The following is a 21,236-nucleotide window of genomic DNA, read 5'->3' on the forward strand; positions in this document are numbered from 1 at the left end:
CTGTTCTGTTTCAAGATCAAACATAACTCAGTTGTCAAAAAAAAACAGAACTCTTGTAATTCATTTGGAATAGAGTATAATTATACAATTAAATATGAATGTTCAGAAGTTATTAGTGCTTGTCATTAAATTATTGAAACTAAGAACAGGAAAATGACTCTCCAAAACAAACTATTTCCTTCGTCACATTTCTGTTGTTTATAATTTGATGTTAATACAGAATTTTTTTAAAAATTACATTCTATATAGTACTTTTCACATCGGGAAGATATGCTTCAGACAGCTCATATGTGCGTGTGGAGAGCTGAGGAGGGTTGGTATGGGTAAAGGTGACTAAAATATAGGTCTTAAGGCAGGCGATAAAGCTGGGGAGGAAGGGAGGGAGTCAGAGGGACTCTAGATGGAATTCCAGAAAGTGCAGCTAAAACCGCTCTGAATATAAAACCCTTCACACCTTAGCACCTACCTCTCTCTGATCTCTTCTTATCCCACTCTGTTGCTCACTCTGCTCAGTTTGCTGTGCGTCTCCCGTCACCATGAGTGACCTCTGGAATTTCCTACTACAATAACAACGTAAAATAACATCTTTACAAAAGGCAGTGTCAGACACTGAGCAAAGAGGGGGAAGAGGGAGTTTACTATAGGCACAATCAAAGAGGTAGGTTTTAATGTGGGAGTTAAAGAGATAGATCGGGAAGGGAAAGAATATCAGAGGTTAGGGACATAGTATCCAAAGGCTCAGGCACATAAGATGGCAGAGAGTGCAGGGAACATACAGCAATCTCAAGTTAGTCAAGCAGAGTGGACAAACTAAGGATATTCTACTAATAAGCATGTCAGCTTGAAACCAGCTAGGATCCAAGGACACCCTGCTTCCCCACACCCCCACAGAAAGTCAAGCAGAGTGTGGTAGATCAGAGATATAGGGAAGTGGTAGGGCATGAAGGGATTCATATGATGGGTGAAGACCTTGAAATCAATCTACTGGGAGGTGGGAGACAGTGGAACCTGACAAGGATTGAGGTGATGGCCATACAGAGTTTGGTGTGCGGGAGGACGCAGGCAGCAGAATTTGGGATCAGTTGGAGTTAAGGATACCTACCAGTGAAAAGTGCACATGAAAAGTCTTAATGGGAGGTAAAGATATGAATAAGGGTTTGGCTGCATTTCATGAGAGATAGGAGCAGTGGTAGGTGAAGTGGCAGGGGTGAAGTAAACAGTCTTCATTAGGGATCAAATGCAAGAATGGAAAGCTCAGGATTGAACCAGGTGTCAAGGTGTTACACTGGTTTGCTAATTTTGAGAGAAAAAAAACATGGGAGGTTGAGGTCAGAGTCAGAAGCAAGACAACATTGACAGGAGCCAAAGAGGAATACTTCCATCGCATCCATATTGAGCTGCAAGAAATTATGGCTCATCCTTGCAGATAAGGTGGTCAGTTTTACATTATGTAAAGTACAGTACTTGGAAAAAACCCCAAACAATTGAGGTACATCTGGAAAGTTATTCAAGGTGTCAACTTTATTTGAAAACATAACTTTTACAGGCAAAAAAGTTTAAATTGAACAAAGTGCGATAAACAGGTGCAGAAGGGTTTAGTACAAAAGCTCGCTGAAGAATATGGAGAGAAAAAAATATACTAAACAAATTTCTTTAAACAGGTGTTACTTTTGACCAAATGTCCATCTTTTAGTTAGACAAGTGACCATAGCTACAAATATATGTTATGGCTGGGAACTTAAAGATGGAAGAATATAGAAGTAACAGAATTTTCCTACTCAGTCCAAAACATAAGAGAGAAAAGTTAATCAGACTGCTTTACCATAGATATTCCATAAATGCTATGCGATTGTGTTCGGTTGCCTGTATACCATGCACTCTTGAAAAATCAGACCAAACATCTTGCCAAGTCTGGATAATCTCAGCTAGATTCTTGTACTACACTTTACAAAGCATGCATTCTAAAAAATACCACTCTTTCATAACAGCAGTAATAGATACAATGGTCAGAAGTGCTTATTTATAACCACAGGTCCATCTGGCAGCAGTAATTTCTGCCAAAAGAAAATAGTGTATAAACTAGAAAGAGCACATTAGTGTACGACTTCCTTTTGCTCAAAATGTAAGCCTTCAGAATCAACATGAAGCAAACATTCTAACACAAAGTCAAAACTACAGAAGCTGCTCCTAACCCTGAACGTAGGCCTGTCTCTCTCGCCTGTGATCTGCACCGGAGATGAAATTCTGTTAATTATTCAGAAACATCAGCAGGCAGAAAGGTATTCTGAGGATTAACGAAAACCCAGAAGTCTCAGTTGGCATGGAAGGATTTTTTTTTTTGGACAGATCAGCGTTATAGTCCATTTACACTGTTTATGCAAGCTTCACTTTTGCTGGTGTGTAGTTTTTGTCTATTGTTTCCTCTTGAAGAAACATATGCAGACAGCGCTCATTCTGTGCCAAAGGGTGCCCAGCAACTCTGAAAAATGAACAATATTCAAATTAAAATGTTGCCATAGTGTTATATATTAAAAAATTTGAATAGAATACAGGGCCACTGTTCAACTGGTGCAGGCTCAGTTATGCATTAGTTGATAATTTTCTAAGCAATAATTTATACACATAACACCTTTCATGTTAGGGGAACACGTTGAAGTGCCTTACAAAGGCTGAGCAGGATCTGCAAGTGGTTAAGCTGGCTGAAGGCATAGTCTAAGATGCAGACTTTTGAGCAGGACTTGAAAGCAGAGATGGAAGGGCCAAAACAGATGAATATTAAGAGATCCAGAGGGCTGGAAAAAAATGTGAGTGAAAGCTCTTGCCAATGGTAGGATGGGAATGAAGCAATCCAGAGTTGGAGGGAGTAGGATCACAAGAGATTGCAGAGATAGGGAAATACAGAGAAGTGGACTTTAATTTTAATCTGCTGGGAGACAGGGAACCAGTATAGCCAGAATAAAAATAGTTAATTCCAGATAAATACCAGGGTAAGGCAGTCACCAACATAAGGAAAAGATCTAAATCCTATCAATTGAGTCAAATAGAATTTCTCCTGGGATTTAAACTCAGAAGAACTATTCTACATTTTGCTATTTTCCCTTAAGACCTATTAAACATTTTGTTCCAGACCTGGACATTCAGCTTTTAACCTGAAGCAATGTTTCATTTTCTCTTCCTTTTGCTATAGACTGACAATAAAGCACATTTTCAATTCACATATATCCTATGCTCGTCACCTATCAAATGTTTGAACAAATTAGCAGAGTCCTTTGAATTATTTATACATTAGGAGATGGTATAGAAATATAGAAGAGTCCTGTAGCTCAGTGGTTAGAGCACTCGCTTTGCAAGCGAGAGACCAGAGTTCAATTCCAGGCAGGGCAAAACCTTGGGCAAGTTTCCTTACTCCACACGCCTAATAATAATCCCTCTAAAAGCAATAATAAATTGGTCATTTTCAATCTACGACTGTTTGTGGGACATTGCTGTGCGCAATTGGCTGCCGCGTTCGCCCACAAATATACAGTCAATTCACTTTACAGTGTGTTCTGTGAAGCGCTTTGGGACGTCCTCACGACGTGAAAAGCGCTATATCAAATGCAAGGATTATTATTATATAAATGTAGACTGGTAAAAATCCCAGATTTCATTTAAATCAGCAACAAATTATGTTGAAAAGTTAGAACTCCTTCCAATGATGAGGATGACAGAGAGAAAGGAGAGGAGAAAGTGGAAAAGAGATACACGAGTTTGCTGAAAGCTCAAAATCCTTTAAGCTTAACAGCAGCTTTGAGCATTTTTGGTATGAGGGAACATTAAGGATTCGCAGCATTTGTTTTACAATGCTCTATACATGTCTGAATGAACATGCTTTCCACTCAGAGCTCAATTTAAGATGATTCAAAACTAGAGCTTGCCACATTCACACATGAAACAGATGGTAACATCAGTAATCAGAAATAATTGCAGGTGTAACTTTTATTGTTCACTTTAAACGAAGACCACCTTAGACCAAAAATAAAGTACGTGAGTGGAAAAATAACAGAAGACCGTTCTTTTTTTAAAAAAGAACACAATTTTAATGGCAATTTACATAAATTATATATGGAAAACACAACAAAATTAAAAACTCAGCCAGACTCCTCCATGCCCTCAGCCTCGTAATGGAATCATTCTCAAAAGTAATCACAATTAAAAAAAATTATGTTATCTTGTACGATCAAAACAACACATCAAGGATTTTCATTTTTGAAACTATGCACAACTTTGTGGAATTTAAAAAACACTTTCGTTTTTATACCAATTATGAAAACAAAACTCATTCATAATAGAATATACAATTTTGCAACAGTAATGAGCTCTTTAAATGCCAAGTATGTAGCATTTTGCTTTTTGAAACATTCAGAGGGTGTAGGAAACGGAGCCTTTTCTTACTTGTTAATAAACTGTTCAAGCCCTTGCTTTCGTTCTTCTATAAAAGAATCATCGAAGATCCCATCATCTCCTCGAAAAGGCAGCTGGCGAAATATTGCTTTGCCAGGCAATGCTGGCACCACAACCTAGGAGAAAACCAGACATACAAATCTATATTAGCAAGTCCTTATGCATTAAAAGATCAATTTTAGTAATCTGAGAGCAAGCCTTCTTCCTGCAAAAAAAGTGCAGTTTTTAAGAATGTGAAGGGAAAAATTATAAACTTCCATCAAACCAAGTTATTCTGCAGTCCAACTATGACTTACTTCTATGTTGTCTCACAATGTAAAAGGTGCTAAAATGTAATATAAATTGTATTGTAATTAAGTTATGATCAAGGAGTACAGCTAGCCAGTGTCTGGGATATTAGAGGAATGCACAAGCCCATGGGGCCTTCCCGCAGCCCCAGGCCCCTACACAATAGATAAGTTCACTTTCCCCTCTTTCAGTAATACAAAATTAGAAATAGAAAAAAAAATGGATGGAATTAGAATTATAACTGCAGCTCACAAGTACAAACAAGAATAAAAGTGTTGTTTTCCTCCACTGGCTTTACCTTGCTTTCCCTTTCCAGTTCATTTCTCAGCCATTCAAAGTCACTGTATCTTCTCCTGACTGAAGATTCCTTCAGCTTGAATATTGGCAAATTGGTCTGAAAAGAATTTAAAAATAGTTAATATATAAATCAAGGAATTCTGCAATTTTGACAAAGGGTTGTTGGACAAACATACATCAAAAATGCATTATTTTTGAATTGACTGAAAAAAATCTTTATACAACATTCAGTTCAATTTAGTCAAAATTTCAAATGAGCTTTCATTCTTTCCCTTCCCCAAGTCAAGACAGAGACCATTTCAAAATGTCCTGAGAATTTAAAATAATCCATAAAAATCTGAAAAGGACTGCTATTTGTCTGAACATCAGATGAAACTGAGGGCTTTCACTTCATGGATTCTTGTACTGAACACCTTTCTTTCCACAAAAAGAAACCTCACTTAAGACAAGCAGTTAATTTGAACAAATTGGATTCTGGATTACAACTCTCTAATTTCACCTCGTAGCTAGCTTCAATTTCACCTGAACTTTCCCCCTCTTCACCTTTGAGTCTTTGTACACCTTAAATACACAGAACAAAACCTTTACAACACAGCTTTCAGATGAGGCATTGCATTTTAAATACCCTGTCTCAAATTACAAGAGATTAGCTTCTATTTAACTTAAAAGTGTAAAGATCAACCTAGTCAAAAGAGCCTACTCAGAGCATTTACCTGTGGGCACGGAAGTCTATGAAGTTAATCTGTAGAACATATCATGGTTACAGGTACAGCATTTGACTGGAGAGGATAATCCACACTAATTTGCCTTTAAAATTTCCCTTTTGAACTTCTGATACCTCTCTCTCATTCACTACCTGTCCAGGAGGATGGGGGTGGGAGAAGGAAGGGGCAAAATGTGATCTGAGAATACAATATTCATTGTGTTCTGAATTTGTAGAACCAGGTAATAATCTTACTGAACCTGCCATTTTCAAACTTCAGTTTAGTGATCCAATATGTCTGGCAGCTTTTCAATTTATTTTTCCCCACCCAAAGTATATAAGAGCAGATTCTGTGCTGTTGAGAAATAGCCCCGTTTGTCAGGAAGCAACTCCCCTCCTTTCCATTAGATGACAAACAACCAAAAGATAAAGGGCAAAGAGCACAAATAGGTGCATGTACAAAAATGCTAGAAGCATAATAATCCTTGCATTTGATATAGCGCTTTTCACGTCGGGAGGACGTCCCAAAGCGCTTCACAGAGTACACTGTAAAGTGAATTGACTGTATATTTGTGGGTGAACGCGGCAGCCAATTGCGCACAGCAATGTCCCACAAACAGTCGTAGATTGAAAATGACCAATTTATTATTGTTTTTGGGGTTTTGGAGGGATTATTATTAGGCGTGTGGAGTAAGAAAACTTGCCCAAGGTTTCGCCCTCTGCCTGGAACATGTGGTAAGAACCGGAGACATGTCAAAATAAGACACAGAATAAATACAATTCGCAAGCACACGGGTTATTAAGGAAAGATAGGAAAGTTCGAGGGAAGGGTTCTATATATGCAGTTGAACTAGAATTACAATCATGGTATGCAATTCGACAGGAGGCCAGAGGTGGGGTTGCAGGAGGCCACAGCGATAGGATGGAGCAAGGCCATCAAAGATCCAGGAGCTTACAAAGTCAATCCACTGAGAAATAGGGAGCAAGTAGAGCCAGGTGATGATGGCAGCATTGGGCTTGCAGAGCCTGGTGTGAAAGAGGAATTGGGCTGTAGAGCTCTGGATGGTCTGGAGCTTGAAGGGTAAAGCTGGTTAGTCCAGTGAGCAGAGCACACTCTAACGTACTGCTGTATACCTCAACAGAATTACTTAACGTTGACCTCAAATCGGATTGTACACAACATTTATACTTCAGATAGAGCATTTCTTCTCCTTCTCAGAATGCTTTTAAGCAACTCTGAAGTGAATGCTTTCAGTACATTTGTTTTCCAGCAACTCAGAGACATGCACTTAAAAACCTCTATCATGCCTGTTTCTTCAAAATCTCTTAAAAGCACACTGCCATTAGAAACAAAGCACAGTCAAGTATAGATGCTTATTACAGGTTTTTACACTGCTCTTATGTATCAGTCTAGTATGCAGGCAAAGAGCCAAATGATTTTTACTGATCTAGATTGTTCAGAGCGGACAATGTACAGTTTTTGAAAATGCTCAGAAAAGCTTTCAGAGCAAAATAATCTCATTACTTGATGTTTGCAGCAAAGATATTTAGACTTGTGTGTGATCAGTAAAATATACCTACACACATTTAAAATTCAAGTAGGAACAGAAAGTCTTAAGTGTTCTTCTCATGGGAATGTTTAGACACTTTTATATATTCAATATTAAATTAAGATATGCAATATTGTTTATATATTAGCTGGTGTATGGAACCTTAACAGTATTGCATAGCTTATTTTTTTAATATTGAACTTAAAAAGATAGTTGTGAGTGACAAGAAAGAAATGGGGCAAAGGAGTGTAGTGTGAGGGTAGTGATAGAGGCAGCAGCAAAAGATATGGGGGTTATAGAAGCCGAGGGAAAAAGGAGTAGGAGTCAGGAGGGTGAAAAAGTATGCAGCCAAGCAGATATTTTTGGTATTTGAGGTGAGGATTGCGGTGCAGGGTGGGGGTGCAGAGGAGACAATGTGTGGAGGAAAACAGAGCGGACCTTGCGGTTGTTTTTGGCTTCCACAATAGCCTTGGGAGTAAAACAGAGTTTGGGCTTCTGTGAGGGAGAAGCGATGAGCTTGAAGGTGTTTGAGGCAGATGCAACAGTGAACCCTGAACTTGTACCAACTGTATCCAAGTGCACAGAGTTGGGATTTAAGGGAGTGGAAATGGCAGGGAAGATGGTCCAAATTTCAGGGGGGCAAGCGAGTTGAAGGTCAAGGAGAGATGGCTATTTAGAAGCTTGATGGCTGCACTGAGATCATTCCGAGTGCAACGCAGGAGTGAGAGATGATACAAGGATAAAAAAAAGCATTTGTCAGGGACTCAAGGAAGATTTTTCCAGGAGTAGGAGATAGTGGAGAGTTTGGCAGAGGAAAGGGGATTTGGGAGGAGAGATGAGGAAATGGTCAAAGACAGCCTTGTCCATGGAGAGCTCAGAAACATCAAGCCCTTGGGCGATAATGAGATCAAGAGGTGGCCTTGGTTGTAGGCAGCAAGATTTTTGCAGCAGATTAAGTATGCAAATTCCAAACATAACTATTCATCATGAATTAAAGTTTGAGGTTGTACAGCATATGGTCAGATTTCTCAATTAACATTACATGTCAACTTAAGAAGCTTCTAGATGCCAAATGAATATTGTCTATGTGGACAGTTTTGAAAAAGAATCTTTTAGAGATGTCATATTATTGCCAACACCTTGGGACATTCTCCCGACGTGAAATGCAGTATGCGAATGTTTGTTGTTGTTTTCGTCAGACAGCCAAGACTACTATTAACAACCCTCTTTTGCACAGTAGATCATTGAAGCTTGTTTGACATAGAGCAAAAGCATGGATTACATAATAATCCTTGCAGTTGACATAGCGCCTTATCACGTCTTCAAGCCGTCTTAAAGTGCTTCACAGAATATACTGTGAAGTGAATTGACAGTATATTTTGTGGACGAAAAGTGGCAGCCAATTGCGGATAGCAGTGTCCCACAAACAGTCGTGGATTGAGTGACCAAATTATTTATAGGGAATATTATCCCCGGAAAAAGGATCTGCCAATCGACTAACAACCAGGTTCCTGCTTACTGCTAGGTAAACAGGTATGTGGAACAAGGAAACTTGCTCAACATTTCGCTCTGCCCAGGAATCAAACCCAGGTCCTCTTACTTGCAAGGCAAATGCTCTAACCAATAAGCTACAGGACTCCAAAAGCAGCCTTCTGCAAACATGCAGAGCTGCATATTCAAAATTTTCATTTTTTTCTCTTGCAAGATGTACAGCACTTTGTTAATCTTATAAGCATAGGAAAGACAACCCAACATCTGTACGCAAAATCTGCCTTCTCTGTATGTCTCAGTATCATACTATGAACCACCGGGGTCAGCCTGGCTCAGATGGTTGTGGGTTCAAGCCCCACGTCAGGACTTCAAATCAGACGTCTAAGATGATATTCCAAAGCAATACTGGGGTGTTTTTCATTGTCGAAGGTGCCGCCTTTCAGATGAGACATTAAACCGAGGTACCGCATGCCTGTTCAGGTGGATGTTAAAAATCTCATGGCATTATTCTAAATAGAAGGACGATTATCCTGGTATCCTGGCCAACAATCCCCCAAATAAAATTGGTCACTCAATCCATGGCTGTTTGTAGGACATTGCTATGCGCAAACTGGCTGACACATTTTACCCACAAAATATAGTCAATCTACTCTTGGGCGATGGCAGCATCAGCCTCCATGGCCGCACACTCAACCTCACTAAGCCAGTCAGGAACCAGGGTGTCTTGCTTGACCCTTCCTTTCTCCCCCACATCCGCGCCATGACCGGCACTGCCTACCACCACCTCCGCAACATTGCCAGACTCCGCCACTCCCTCACCCCTCAGGCTGCCAAAACCCTCACCCACACATTCGTCACATCAAGGCTCGACTACGGGAACTCCCTCCTCATCGGCCTTCCCAACTCTTCCCTTCACAAACTGCAGATCATCCAAAACTCTGCAGCCCGTGTACTCTCACGCACCAGGCTCTGTGACCCCATCACTCCCACCCTCGCCCGATTCCACTGGCTCCCCATCCCCCAGAGGATCGAGTTCAAGATCCTCATCCTCACTTTTAAGGCCATCCATGGCCTTGCCCCTCCTACCTCTCTGACCTGCTGACTCCCTAACAATCTGCCCGCTCCCTCCCTCCGTTCAGCAGGCTCCGGCCTGCTCCCATCTCTCCCTCCCGATCTACCATCGGTGGCCGGGCTTTCAGCCTCTCTGCCCCCACACTCTGGAACCCCATCCCATGGTCCCTTCGCCTCGCTTCCTCCCTTGCCTCCTTCAAGGCCGGTCTCAAGACCCTTCTCTTCGATCGTGCCTTTGGTCGCCCTCCCATCTCTCTGCCTTCCCTCACCTCTAAACCACCCCTCCCCCAGGCTTGGGCCCCGATACCTGACTGTTCAGTGCTTTGGGACATCCTCCCAATGTGAAAGACGCTCTATAAATGTAATTTTGTTGTTGTGAAGCTCTTTGAGACGTTGTTTGATAAGGTGCTAAATCAAATGCAAAGATTTGGATTAATTATTAAACCCAGTTTAAGCCAGTGTTAATTCGTTCAGGTCCATGAACCCCAACGTACTTGAACATATGTGGATTTAGTGGAATATTTGCAAATAGATTAAACAATAATAAATTGGTTATTTTCAATCCACGACTGTTTGTGGGACATTGCTGTGCACAATTGGCTGCCGCGTTCACCCACAAATACAGTCAATTCACTTTACAGTATATTCTGTGAAGCGCTTTGGGATGTCTAGAAGACGTGAAAAGCGCTATATCAAATGCAAGGATTATTATTGTTAGATTGGTTTAGGAGGAGAAGTGCAGCAAGCTAATCTTAATGGTATTATGTGATTCAAAGAGCATGGAAAGTTAGATCCAATTTAAGTACTGTTAATGTGATCATTAGCATCCCTAATATCTCAAACTCTACATTACAATATTGACAATTCACCATTACCAAGGTGTTTGCTGGTCTGGTTTATGGTTCCACCATGTCATCCAAATCCCCTTGAAAGAAATTCAGCATTTGGCCACCTCTGTTTGTAGGATAGGACTATAATAATCTTTGTATATCAAAGCATGTCAAAATGCTTTACAAGCTTTACGCTGAAGTGCATTTACTAATTGTAAATGAATGCAGTTGCCAATTTTCACAGAGCAAACTCTCACAAACAGCAATTGAGTGATAATGAATTTCAGCTGGAGGAATGTTGGTCAGGACATTGAGAAGAACTTGTTTCTCCCCCCAGGTAGTGCCATAGGATCTTTAAAGTCTATGTGAACAAAGATGAGACCTCAGTAATATCTCATCCAGCATCTTAGCATCAATCTATATTATGGGCTCAAAGTCCCAACATAAGACTTCAACCTACAACCTTCCAACTCAGCAGCAAGTGTGCTAGTGAATGAGCCAGGCTGACACTTTATAATCCACACCTGTATATCGGCTGGTCTTCATTATGAAGTGCAGGTTATTCGCAGTAAACTTAGATTTGATTTATTCTGATCATCAATGGTTTTCAAAATTATAAATTTCTTAAATTTTAATTTAAGATTATTTATAATTTTAAAATAATCATATCAATGGAAATACTGATATCAGCAGTGCAATAAAGCAACCAATGTCCTTATCAGTATAAATGTTGAATTTGCAGCTCTGGGGTCTATTGTAGGTCATTGCAGTATAAACAAGGAGCCAATGGAAGACAGGTGGTGGGACACTAAACATACCCCAAAGAGACATTTGAAAGTTGTCCTAATGTTAATCCTCCAGCTAAATGGACAATTAAAAGACAATTATTACTGTAAAGTATTTAACACTTTGAGGCTTGAACAGCATAAAATAAGTTATTTTTGCCTGACAAAAGGTTGCCACTTGTATTTTGCAGAAGAGTAGAATGGCTGCATAAAGAAACAAGAATATTTAACTGTCAACAATACATAATATACTGCACCAAACTTATGGTACAGATGTGAACATCAAAAATCTTCACATCAGAGCACTGTGTAGAGTCAAGTGGAGGCAGCCACAAAAAAACAAGTCATTTCTGTCCTAGAAGAATATTGGAGATCAGCATTTATGAAGGCCTTGGAGCAGGGTGCTCATCTGCTACGCTGTGAACGCAGTATTGCAAGGAAAGATTCGAGCATTTATTCCAAGTCGCAGGAACAATGTTGCAAATTATTCAGTGTACATTGTTATTTCAAGAGGTCAACATTAGCAATCCAGTTACTAGTTATTACATTGAAATAAGGGCCATCTCCCCATTCTCATTGTTTGCACCTTTAAAAAATAGTACACTGTACAAATAATGCGTGGCTCAACACAGGAAACAAAATGTAGAATGTTATTTCCAATTCAAGGTACTTGCAGCACCCAACCATTTTTTCCTTGACATTCAAACCATCGGATCACCCAGCCCTATATTTAAGCTAATTCCAGCTTCCCATGCAAGCTTTGAATGCCTTCCAAATTACTTGCCGTTTCTCCACTCCGGCAGTCATGCCTGAAAGCAAGTACAGTGCACTGGAAGAAACGTGCTCTCCTGCAAACTAAGCCATTTAGAAGTCAAATTTGTTTGGGGGGGTCACAGGTAGAAATATATGTTTGGAAAATGCTGCAGTTTAATGGGGGAGGCACACAATTCTGAACCTGGCACTTCTGCAAACGACTGCCGTCTTCTCCCCCCTCTCCCCTCCCCTCACAGCCCCATGGTTTCAGGTTCAGTCGAATGCACTCATACTTTCTACTTGTCCCACAGGTAGAAAGAAGGGGGAAGTAATGAGAAGACTGTGTCAACCACAGCCTCGGGCGGCACAGTGTGGGAGACGCCATTTGATGACTTCAGCTCTCGGCAAAATTAATCGCCGCCTTTCACTGGTAACTTCGTCCCCGGAGCTGCGCGCCAGAGGCCAAAGGCCAACACAGGCGTCCCTCCACCTGCGAGCGGGTGTGGTGGTGTGTGTGTGTGGGGGGGGGGGTCAGCCTGGTGTGGCCGCACTCCGGCCCACAGCTCCTCTCCCCTCCCCGGCTCGGCCCCGCTCGGCCCCGGCCCCGCGCTCACCTTTATCCGGACCTCGTAGGTGGTGTAGCGGTACCGCCCGATCCCCACCGTCTGCGGGTTGCTCACGTCGATCTCCAGGAAGTTGCTCGGGGGCCCGTAGGCGTCCTTGAGGTTCTGCGGCTTAGCCAACAGCCTCCGGGTGTCGGGCACGGCCTCGGCCATTCCTCCTCCCGCGGCTACTCCACCATCAGCTGCTCTTCAACTGACGCCAACCCGCCGCGCAGCCCCCTGGGAAATGTGGTCCTCGCCGGAAGCGAAGGCGTTACCTCCCGGTCAGCGCGGGAGGCGGCGGCGCCCGGGAACTACAGCCCCCAGGGTGCACCTCGGCCCAGGGGCGCCTCCCCTCTCCTCCCTCCAGTCCTGGAGGAAGTGAAGCCTCCCCAGTGAGCTGCTGTAGGATGGACACAGGACTGACACACACACACACACAGGGGGAAAAAATACAATTTGTTGCGAAGAAAAATGCAAAACACGTAAAGAGTGAGTTAAAATGCAAACTTGAACCATTAATGGCTCTTGAAGTGAAGCGCCATTTGCTTCTGAAGTAAACGAATGGATGAGAGCTGGAGATGACCTGAACCTGGAGCAGAGAGCTCCAGCAGCCTCAGGAAGCCCACAGCTGGAGACAGTTTAGGGAGGGACGTGGTTGTGTAAATTCCCAATCTAACAAGAACAGGAATAGGATGAGTGGAGGCTGAAAAGGAGTATAAACACCGGACAAATTAGTTGAACCGAATTGCCTGTGTGGGTGCTGTACGGTCTATGAAATTGTTCAACAGGAGGGGCTGAGGGATTCGTGCTGAGACAGAAAGGTTGATGGAATAGGTTTCAGAGGGTCCTGTTAATGAACCTAAGTAAACTAGTTTACCATAGATCATTTGTCCTGTTCCTGTGTCCTTTTCCTGCTCCTATATACAAATATACTAATAGAAATAATTGGGAATACAGTGGTGGCTATACCTGTTTTAGCTGTCCTTTTTTTCAAAGCAACAGTGCTTGATTTTATTTCCTTTTGTTTCACAGAAAATTTCATTTACAGATCTCGTGTTCACGTCATTGGCATCTGACTGTTTACAACTGCAGAGACTATCGATTGATTCCAGGGAATCATGGTTAAAATGGTACAAGATTTAATAGCATGTCTTTAACGTTATTAAAGAGCCAAGGGAAATCACAATTCTTTAATAGCTTTAAAATTTACCAGCATTCAGCCACTTAAATTGTGTTTGTACAGAGAGATCCGATTTCCCCAGTTTAACTCGCAGGCGAGAAGAATGGGAAGCAGACAATGTAATTGTGGTTTGCCAGCTCTCAATTCCTGTGTTGCAAGTACCACAACAAGTCGGTGTCTACAGCATAACTAAGACATAATGATCAGGCATTAATATTAATCCATATACAGCAGATTAAAAATGAATCAACTGAAGGCACAAAATACCACAAGAATAATTGGCTGTCCATTCACCCACAAAATACAGTCACTCCACTTTACAGTGTTAAGAGCTTAGAGCCGTTCTCACGACTTGTAATATACAAAATGTGAGGATAATATTCAACCTGCTCCCAAAATGTAAATGATAGAAAAACACTACTTATTTTCCCTAATTTGAATAAAGGGTAAAAGGGAGGGCACTTACTGCCTTTTATGTCATTTAAATTGGGAACAGATACTCTTGCTGTATTATTTAAATGAAGTAGATTCCAGGAGTAGCAGTATCCACAAGTCAGAATCATTCTATGAGGTCAAAATTCAATGAGTACTACCAACGTACAAGTTCAATATGCATGATCCAATCCCAAATTTACCCAAGCACACTCCAAACTTAATCCAAATGTTCCAGCTAATACAAAGCTCCGCCATCCTCATCCACACTAAACTCTGCAAGTGCATCATAGCTGCCCCGGTTGGCCTCTAATGGTTGCCTGTCACCCAACGAAACAACTTCAAGTTCCTCACCCTTCAACTGTGAATCCTCAACACCATAGCACCACCCTCTTTCAGTGATCATTTTCCACCCTACTTTTCTGCTTGTGCCCTCTGCTTGGCTAATTTGGGCTGCTATGTGCTTTCTGTGACTGTATCTCTGGAACTCCCTCGCTCGATCTTTCTGTCTTTGAATCCTGCCTTTACACCTTTTTGACTGTGCCTATGGTCACCTTCCCCCTCTTTCTCAACATCCAATCCCATCATTGTTATAGCACTCCAAGATGTTATCCTATGTGAAGGCGTTATATAAATAAAGGCAAGTTGTGATTGTAATGTAAGCACCAAATAATTGTTTCTTCCCTGCTGAGCCCAGATATTGGATTATTCTAATTTACTAGCATTCATCTCATATTATACATAATGGACAAACATTACTGATTGTTTCTTATTTCCCAAATGAAAACCACCATGATTTGAACAATATATTTGATGCCATGTTGATGAGGTGGGGTGTTGCATTCCAAATCGCAAACCAAACAAGGTAGATTGCAGGCAGAAGCAGTTTTCAATTCTATTTGAACTGGTTCTCAAGCAGTCTATAAACTGGTGCAGTATCAAATTGTATCATTAACTTTTATGACTGTGGCTATTTTCAAACTAGTGGTTAAGTCTTACAACATTAAAACGGTTATGGAAATGTGGAACTCACTACCCGTAGTGAGTTCCACATTTCCATAACGCTGCTGGGTCAATTGAATATTGAAATATTAAAGAGGGAGGTCGATTTTGGTAGGCTGGGGTATCCAGATGGAAGGGCAGGAAAATTATACTAAGTTGCAGATCAGCCATTATCTAATGAATTGGTGGAACAGGTTCTGAATGATCTACTCATGTTTCCATCTTATCATGTGCTTATGTACAGTTAGAACAATAAATTGTGTGTAACTAAGTGTTTCAAAGGTTAAAGAGAGTGATGATGTTTGTTACAAATGTGCTATTGGGATCAGTTGGGCTGATACAATAACAGCATCTATTGTAGCCAGGTGAATAGTTGTATAGGTTCCTCATATCATCTCAATGTATGACTCATGTTATTTTCAGTCAGAGTGGAAGCCAATTCGATAACAACTTTTAAGAGAGAAGTAGATAATTATTTGGCGAGGAACACGTTCGCAGGGCTATGGGGAGAGAGCGGGGAAGTGGGATTGATTTGTACAGCTCTTTTCAAAAAGCCGGACAGACACAATGGGCCGAATGGCCTCCTTCTGTACTGTATGATTCTAGAGGACTGGAAGCTGTTTTACTATTACAATTACAAGCACAATCCTAGCACCTTCAATCTGCTTCTCCTCACAGTTTATCCCATCGATTGCCCTTTCAGGAATGGGATCCTTGCTATTGTTTCCTGTGACATAGCTTCAACTGACCAATACTCATTAAAATCTCAAGGTGATAAATCTACATTTCCCCCTTCTCCTGTTTGTATTCTCAGCCTCTTTTTTTCTGACAGGAAATGCAGGAGAGTGATAAACAAGCTCAGAATTGAGAAGGCAAGATATACAGCAGCTCAAAACATCAGGAGAACTAGAGCCAGAAACCATCAAATATTTTTAGGGAAACTGGTAAGTATTGGAAACGGTCAACTCAATTGGGAATGCTGACAAAATGTGCTATTACAAACACAAATAGAGTCTATCTGTGATAGGCAGTCTGAGATTCGGATGGTTAACTGATAATACATTATAACAGAGAGCATCTGAAATGCAAATTAAATATCAGACATAGAATACCACCATACTGTGTATTAAACAATATACCCAAGAAAATATAGTCTAAAATAGGCCCTTGTCTCCAGAACCAAAATAATGACTCAAATTGCAGTACAATGAGCAAATTCCTTTACCTTGATCCCCAAAACTTTGCACAATGAGCCAAACAGATTATCAACATTTCAAGAATTAACTTCAAATGCAAATTCAAGACTTGCCTCCACTGGTATGGAAGCACTAAGATCTGGGTGCTCCTAAGCTACCTCTGAGCCACTTAAGTGAGTGGGTGGTGACCTGCTCAGGCCCAGCCCCAGGCATATGATGTTCGGGTCGAGGACAGTGCTGCTGAGATGGAATCGCCTTGTTGAGTTTTGCTTGCTCATTGTTCTCCTTCTCTTCAGGTCCAATGGTTGTTTGGGTCCATTCAACTACTTGGTGTTGAGACATTCTTTCGACTTTGATCTGAGAGAATAAACCATCAAACAAAGTAACCTTTATTTAATCGTTCTATGATCTATGAAACTATCAAGACAGAAGCAAAGCATGGTTGATTTCTAACCTAGAATATTTACTCTGTTATTACATATATTGTGGAAAAGATTTAAAGTTTTATCTCAAGGATGGTACACCATGTCTCAAAGACAGTGTAATTTATCAAAATGTGACATACTTTGCTGTGCAAGTTCATTTCATCAGAGTATGATTTGAGAAAATGTAATGCTGGTGAATCACCTACTTCTCCATAGGGAATTTGAGTTCATAGTCTACCCTGACAGTTCAATGAAGTTCTGGGAGAGCACTGCCTTGTTAAAAGTGCCCTCCACTCCGCAATTGGAGGCCGTGCTTTTGGTCACTTTGCCCTGAATCTCTCTGACTCAGGCCCTCCATCTTGCCCCCACCCTCTTTGCCCATCTTCAAATCACACCTGAAAACTTTCCTCTTAGATCGTGCCTTCAGTCACCTCCGCTCCCTTTCTCAGTCGGCGTCAAGTCACACCACTGTTAAGCACTATGTGATGCTACCTGCATGAAGGGTGCCACATAAATGCCAGTTGTTCTTTGCATGAAAAGTTAAACCAAGGTCTTGTCTGCTTGTTCAGGTGGATGTTAAAGATCCCGTGGCACTACTTCAAAAGAGAAGGGAGTTCCACTGGTGACCTGGCCAACAATCCTCCAAATACAATTGGTCATTCACTCCATGGGATTTTGTGGGGCATTGTTATGTGCAAATTGACTGCCGTGTTCACCTATAAATATAAAGTAACTACACCTTACAGTAAAATCCTGAGAGGTCCTTTGAAATATTGACAAAAATATAATAAGGCACTATATCAAATGCATTATTATTAGCATATTTCATAAAACTTGGCAAAGGCAAGTTTTAATTTGCATGCCATACTTCCTTTTGCAGTTACAATGAACTCGTACCTCCATTTTGGAAGTTTTTTAATCTTTCTGTCAATGGACTTGCTTCATACAAGAGAAAGGGTAGAGAAGTGTGTTACTTAACACTTGAAATATCGCATTCCTGTGTGTAAAGTAATAATAATTATCCTTGCATTTGCATTTCACGTCATCCAGACGTCACAAAATGCTTCACAGGATATACTGTAAAGTAGTGACTGTGTGTTTTCTGGATGAAATGCAGAAAAGTTGTACAAAGCAATGTCCCAGAAACAGCCATGTAGTGAGTAAAACATTTATTTACACTGCTTTTGTAGGCAAATGCAGTAGTCATATAGTCAAGGCAATACATTAGTTATTTATATATACAGGTCATATTTAAATGCAGAATATTTTCTAATTCTGTGTCCATTGCTATATAGTACATCTTAAAATGTATATTACCTCCATACACATTTGTTTTTTTAAAAGGCTTTGAATAACTGAATGTACCAAGAAGCTACTTTTTGGTATTCTGCTGTACACATCAGACGTTTTTTGTTTGCTTCAACCCCTGAACCAACACTCAATAGATTTGTCTTAGAGTGGAAAGTCTTAGGGATTCTGTACCAAGGATAAAAGAAATCTCTGTAATCTTACATGTATTAAATATATAACATTTGTGAAAACAAGCTTTATAATGTATTGAACCCATTGAAACCAAGAAGTTGGCGAATAACTCGGACGATAGAGTACAGCTTTGAAAGTGCAGTTCTAATAATGAATACTTGATTTGAAAAAATGTTCGGAGTCCATAAACTAGTAGTTAATGCATGGTGAGCTTTGAAAATTAACATCAATCTTACTTCAAATCTGAATGAAGAAGAACACAATGTTTCAAAGGAATTGACATTATTCCAAGCCCCTGTAAGCTGGTAATGGGCACAAATCGAGCAGTTTGCTAGCAGCTTTGTTTCATCAATTGAAAATGTTCCCCAGAAGCTCAGCAAGTTTATTCAGTGAGAATGCTGAGCCATACAGACTTTGAAAGTCTCATGTTTGATCTCCAATCTGTGCTGTACAACCAGGGTGGCATTAGAGGCATTAAAATTGGTTTCGCATCCCATCTTCAACGTATTTAAGAGAAAACGTAATGCATGCATGAAGGAGTATGTCTGCCTGCCTCCCCCCAGAAATGGGGGAGCAGCAGGGAGTGAGGTAAAGGCTCACCATCCTGCAAAATGATGGCGGAGCCAGGACTAGCTCCCTGTAGAAAAGACCCCATTTCTAACTGTGTATGCAAAGGGCGGCAGAACGCCAAGGTAGGGAAGCCTTGGTCCCTTCACCAAAGTGGAGTGCGCAGAGGCAAGCCCCACACGCCACAAGGTGCTGGGTTTGTTTGCTTTCCATAAATGGATAATAACATGTTGCATCTTCTGGAATGGGTTTGATACTGTCTGAGACAAGCGTAAATATATACTAACAAATAAATATATATATTTTGATTTTAAAAAAATCAGTCTATGTAATTCTCTGCAACTTAGAGAGGGAGATATCAGTCATGGTTCTGGCTCCTGATCATTAAACAACTTTTCTGTTGTAGATGCACGTGTTTCAAGACAAGTTCAAGCTAGGCTAAACCAGGATGCTTTCTACAGTCACTGCCAGCACTTACTCTCAACAGTCACACATGAGAAAGGTACACATGAGAAAGTACCAGACACCAGGTACCTGTGAAAACTTCACCTAGTTGAAGGAAAACAAGAACAAAATCCTTTCAGGAAAGGAGAGACATTTAAAGTAGAAAACATAACTGGAAAAAATAATGATTTTGAGAATGAGAAAGAAATTAAGTAAAAAATGTAAGGGTTATTACTAGGTAATTAGTACGTGAGTGTTTATTAACCCATTGGACAATTGAACCCAATATTTACAAAAAATAGTCAACATCTGTACTGGACCCCATGCAGAATTGTATACCAAATTGCAAGATGCTTTAAACTCTGCTTAACGGTGAGGATTTTTTTTCAAATTAAAAAAAAATCCCTTATTCAAGACATGCTGCTATGGTGAAAGAGCACCCTGATCCCAGCAGAGAGGGAAGCTTGCAGTGTGTGTGTGTGAGAGCAGTCTCCAGTTAGTGTATGCGTGAGAGCAACCTGTAGTTAGTGTACATGAGAGAGTGCAGGCTAGTCAAGGTCACAAGTGACATCCTGACCATGTGTGACCAGGGCTCCCTCTGCCTCCTCGTCCTCCTCGACCTCTCCGCTGCTTTTGACACTGTGGACCATTCAATCCTCCTCCACCACCTCTCCTCCCACCTCAACTTCCAAGGTTTTGTCCTTGGCTGGTTCAGGTCCTATCTTTCACGCTGCCTAAGCAAACGGCTTCTCCTCCAGGCCCGGCACCGTCTCGTGCGGTGTTCCTCAGGGCTCTGTCCTCGGTCCCCTCCTCTTCACCCTCTACGTGCTCGCCCTTGGTGACATCATCCGCAGACATGGGGTAAATTTCCACATGTATGTGGATGACACCCCACTCTATCTCTCTGCCTCCATCCTTAACTCCAGCACTACTGGCGTCCTGATCGACTGCCTGTCCGACATCAAGTCCTGGATGAGGGACAACTTTCTCCAACTGAAGACCGAGACCCTCCTGATTGGCTCACGCCAGTGCCTCCGCACCTCGGGCGCTGGCAGCGTCAGCCTCCACGGCTGCACACTCAACCTCACTAAGCCCGTCAGGAACCTGGGTGTCTCGTTTGACCCTGTAATGTGTGGGTGTAGTTAGTGTGTGGGAGCGGGCGTAGTTAGTGTGTGGGAGCGGGCGTAGTTAGTGTGTGGGAGCGGGTGTAGTTAGTGTGTGGGAGCGGGTGTAGTTAGTGTGTGGGAGCGGGCGTAGTTAGTGTGTGGGAGCGGGCGTAGTTAGTGTGTGGGAGCGGGCGTAGTTAGTGTGTGGGAGCGGGCGTAGTTAGTGTGTGGGAGCGGGCGTAGTTAGTGTGTGGGAGCGGGTGTAGTTAGTGTGTGGGAGCGGGCGTAGTTAGTGTGTGGGAGCGGGCGTAGTTAGTGTGCGGGGCGTAGTTAGTGTGTGGGAGCGGGCGTAGTTAGTGTGTGGGAGCGGGCGTAGTTAGTGTGTGGGAGCGGGCGTAGTTAGTGTGTGGGAGCGGGCGTAGTTAGTGTGTGGGAGCGGGGTAGTTAGTGTGTGGGAGCGGGTGTAGTTAGTGTGTGGGAGCGGGTGTAGTTAGTGTGTGGGAGCGGGTGTAGTTAGTGTGTGGGAGCGGGCGTAGTTAGTGTGTGGGAGTGGGCGTAGTTAGTGTGTGGGAGTGGGCGTAGTTAG

At 41.7% G+C, this 21,236-nt stretch overlaps 1 protein-coding gene across 1 annotated transcript; it reads right to left on the reverse strand.

Annotated features, from left to right (window-relative positions):
- Window positions 1-1,508: 1,508 nt before the first annotated feature.
- On the reverse strand, window positions 1,509-13,029 carry snx3 (sorting nexin 3). Its single transcript, NM_001292168.1, is given in 4 exon segments — window positions 1,509-2,479; window positions 4,435-4,559; window positions 5,030-5,125; window positions 12,826-13,029. Coding segments are annotated over 4 exon segments (489 nt in total). The 5' UTR covers window positions 12,988-13,029; the 3' UTR covers window positions 1,509-2,373.
- Window positions 13,030-21,236: the final 8,207 nt, after the last annotated feature.

This window comes from Callorhinchus milii, unplaced genomic scaffold (genome assembly GCF_018977255.1).
Source record: "Callorhinchus milii isolate IMCB2004 unplaced genomic scaffold, IMCB_Cmil_1.0 Scaffold3, whole genome shotgun sequence".
Lineage (NCBI taxonomy): Eukaryota > Metazoa > Chordata > Chondrichthyes > Chimaeriformes > Callorhinchidae > Callorhinchus > Callorhinchus milii.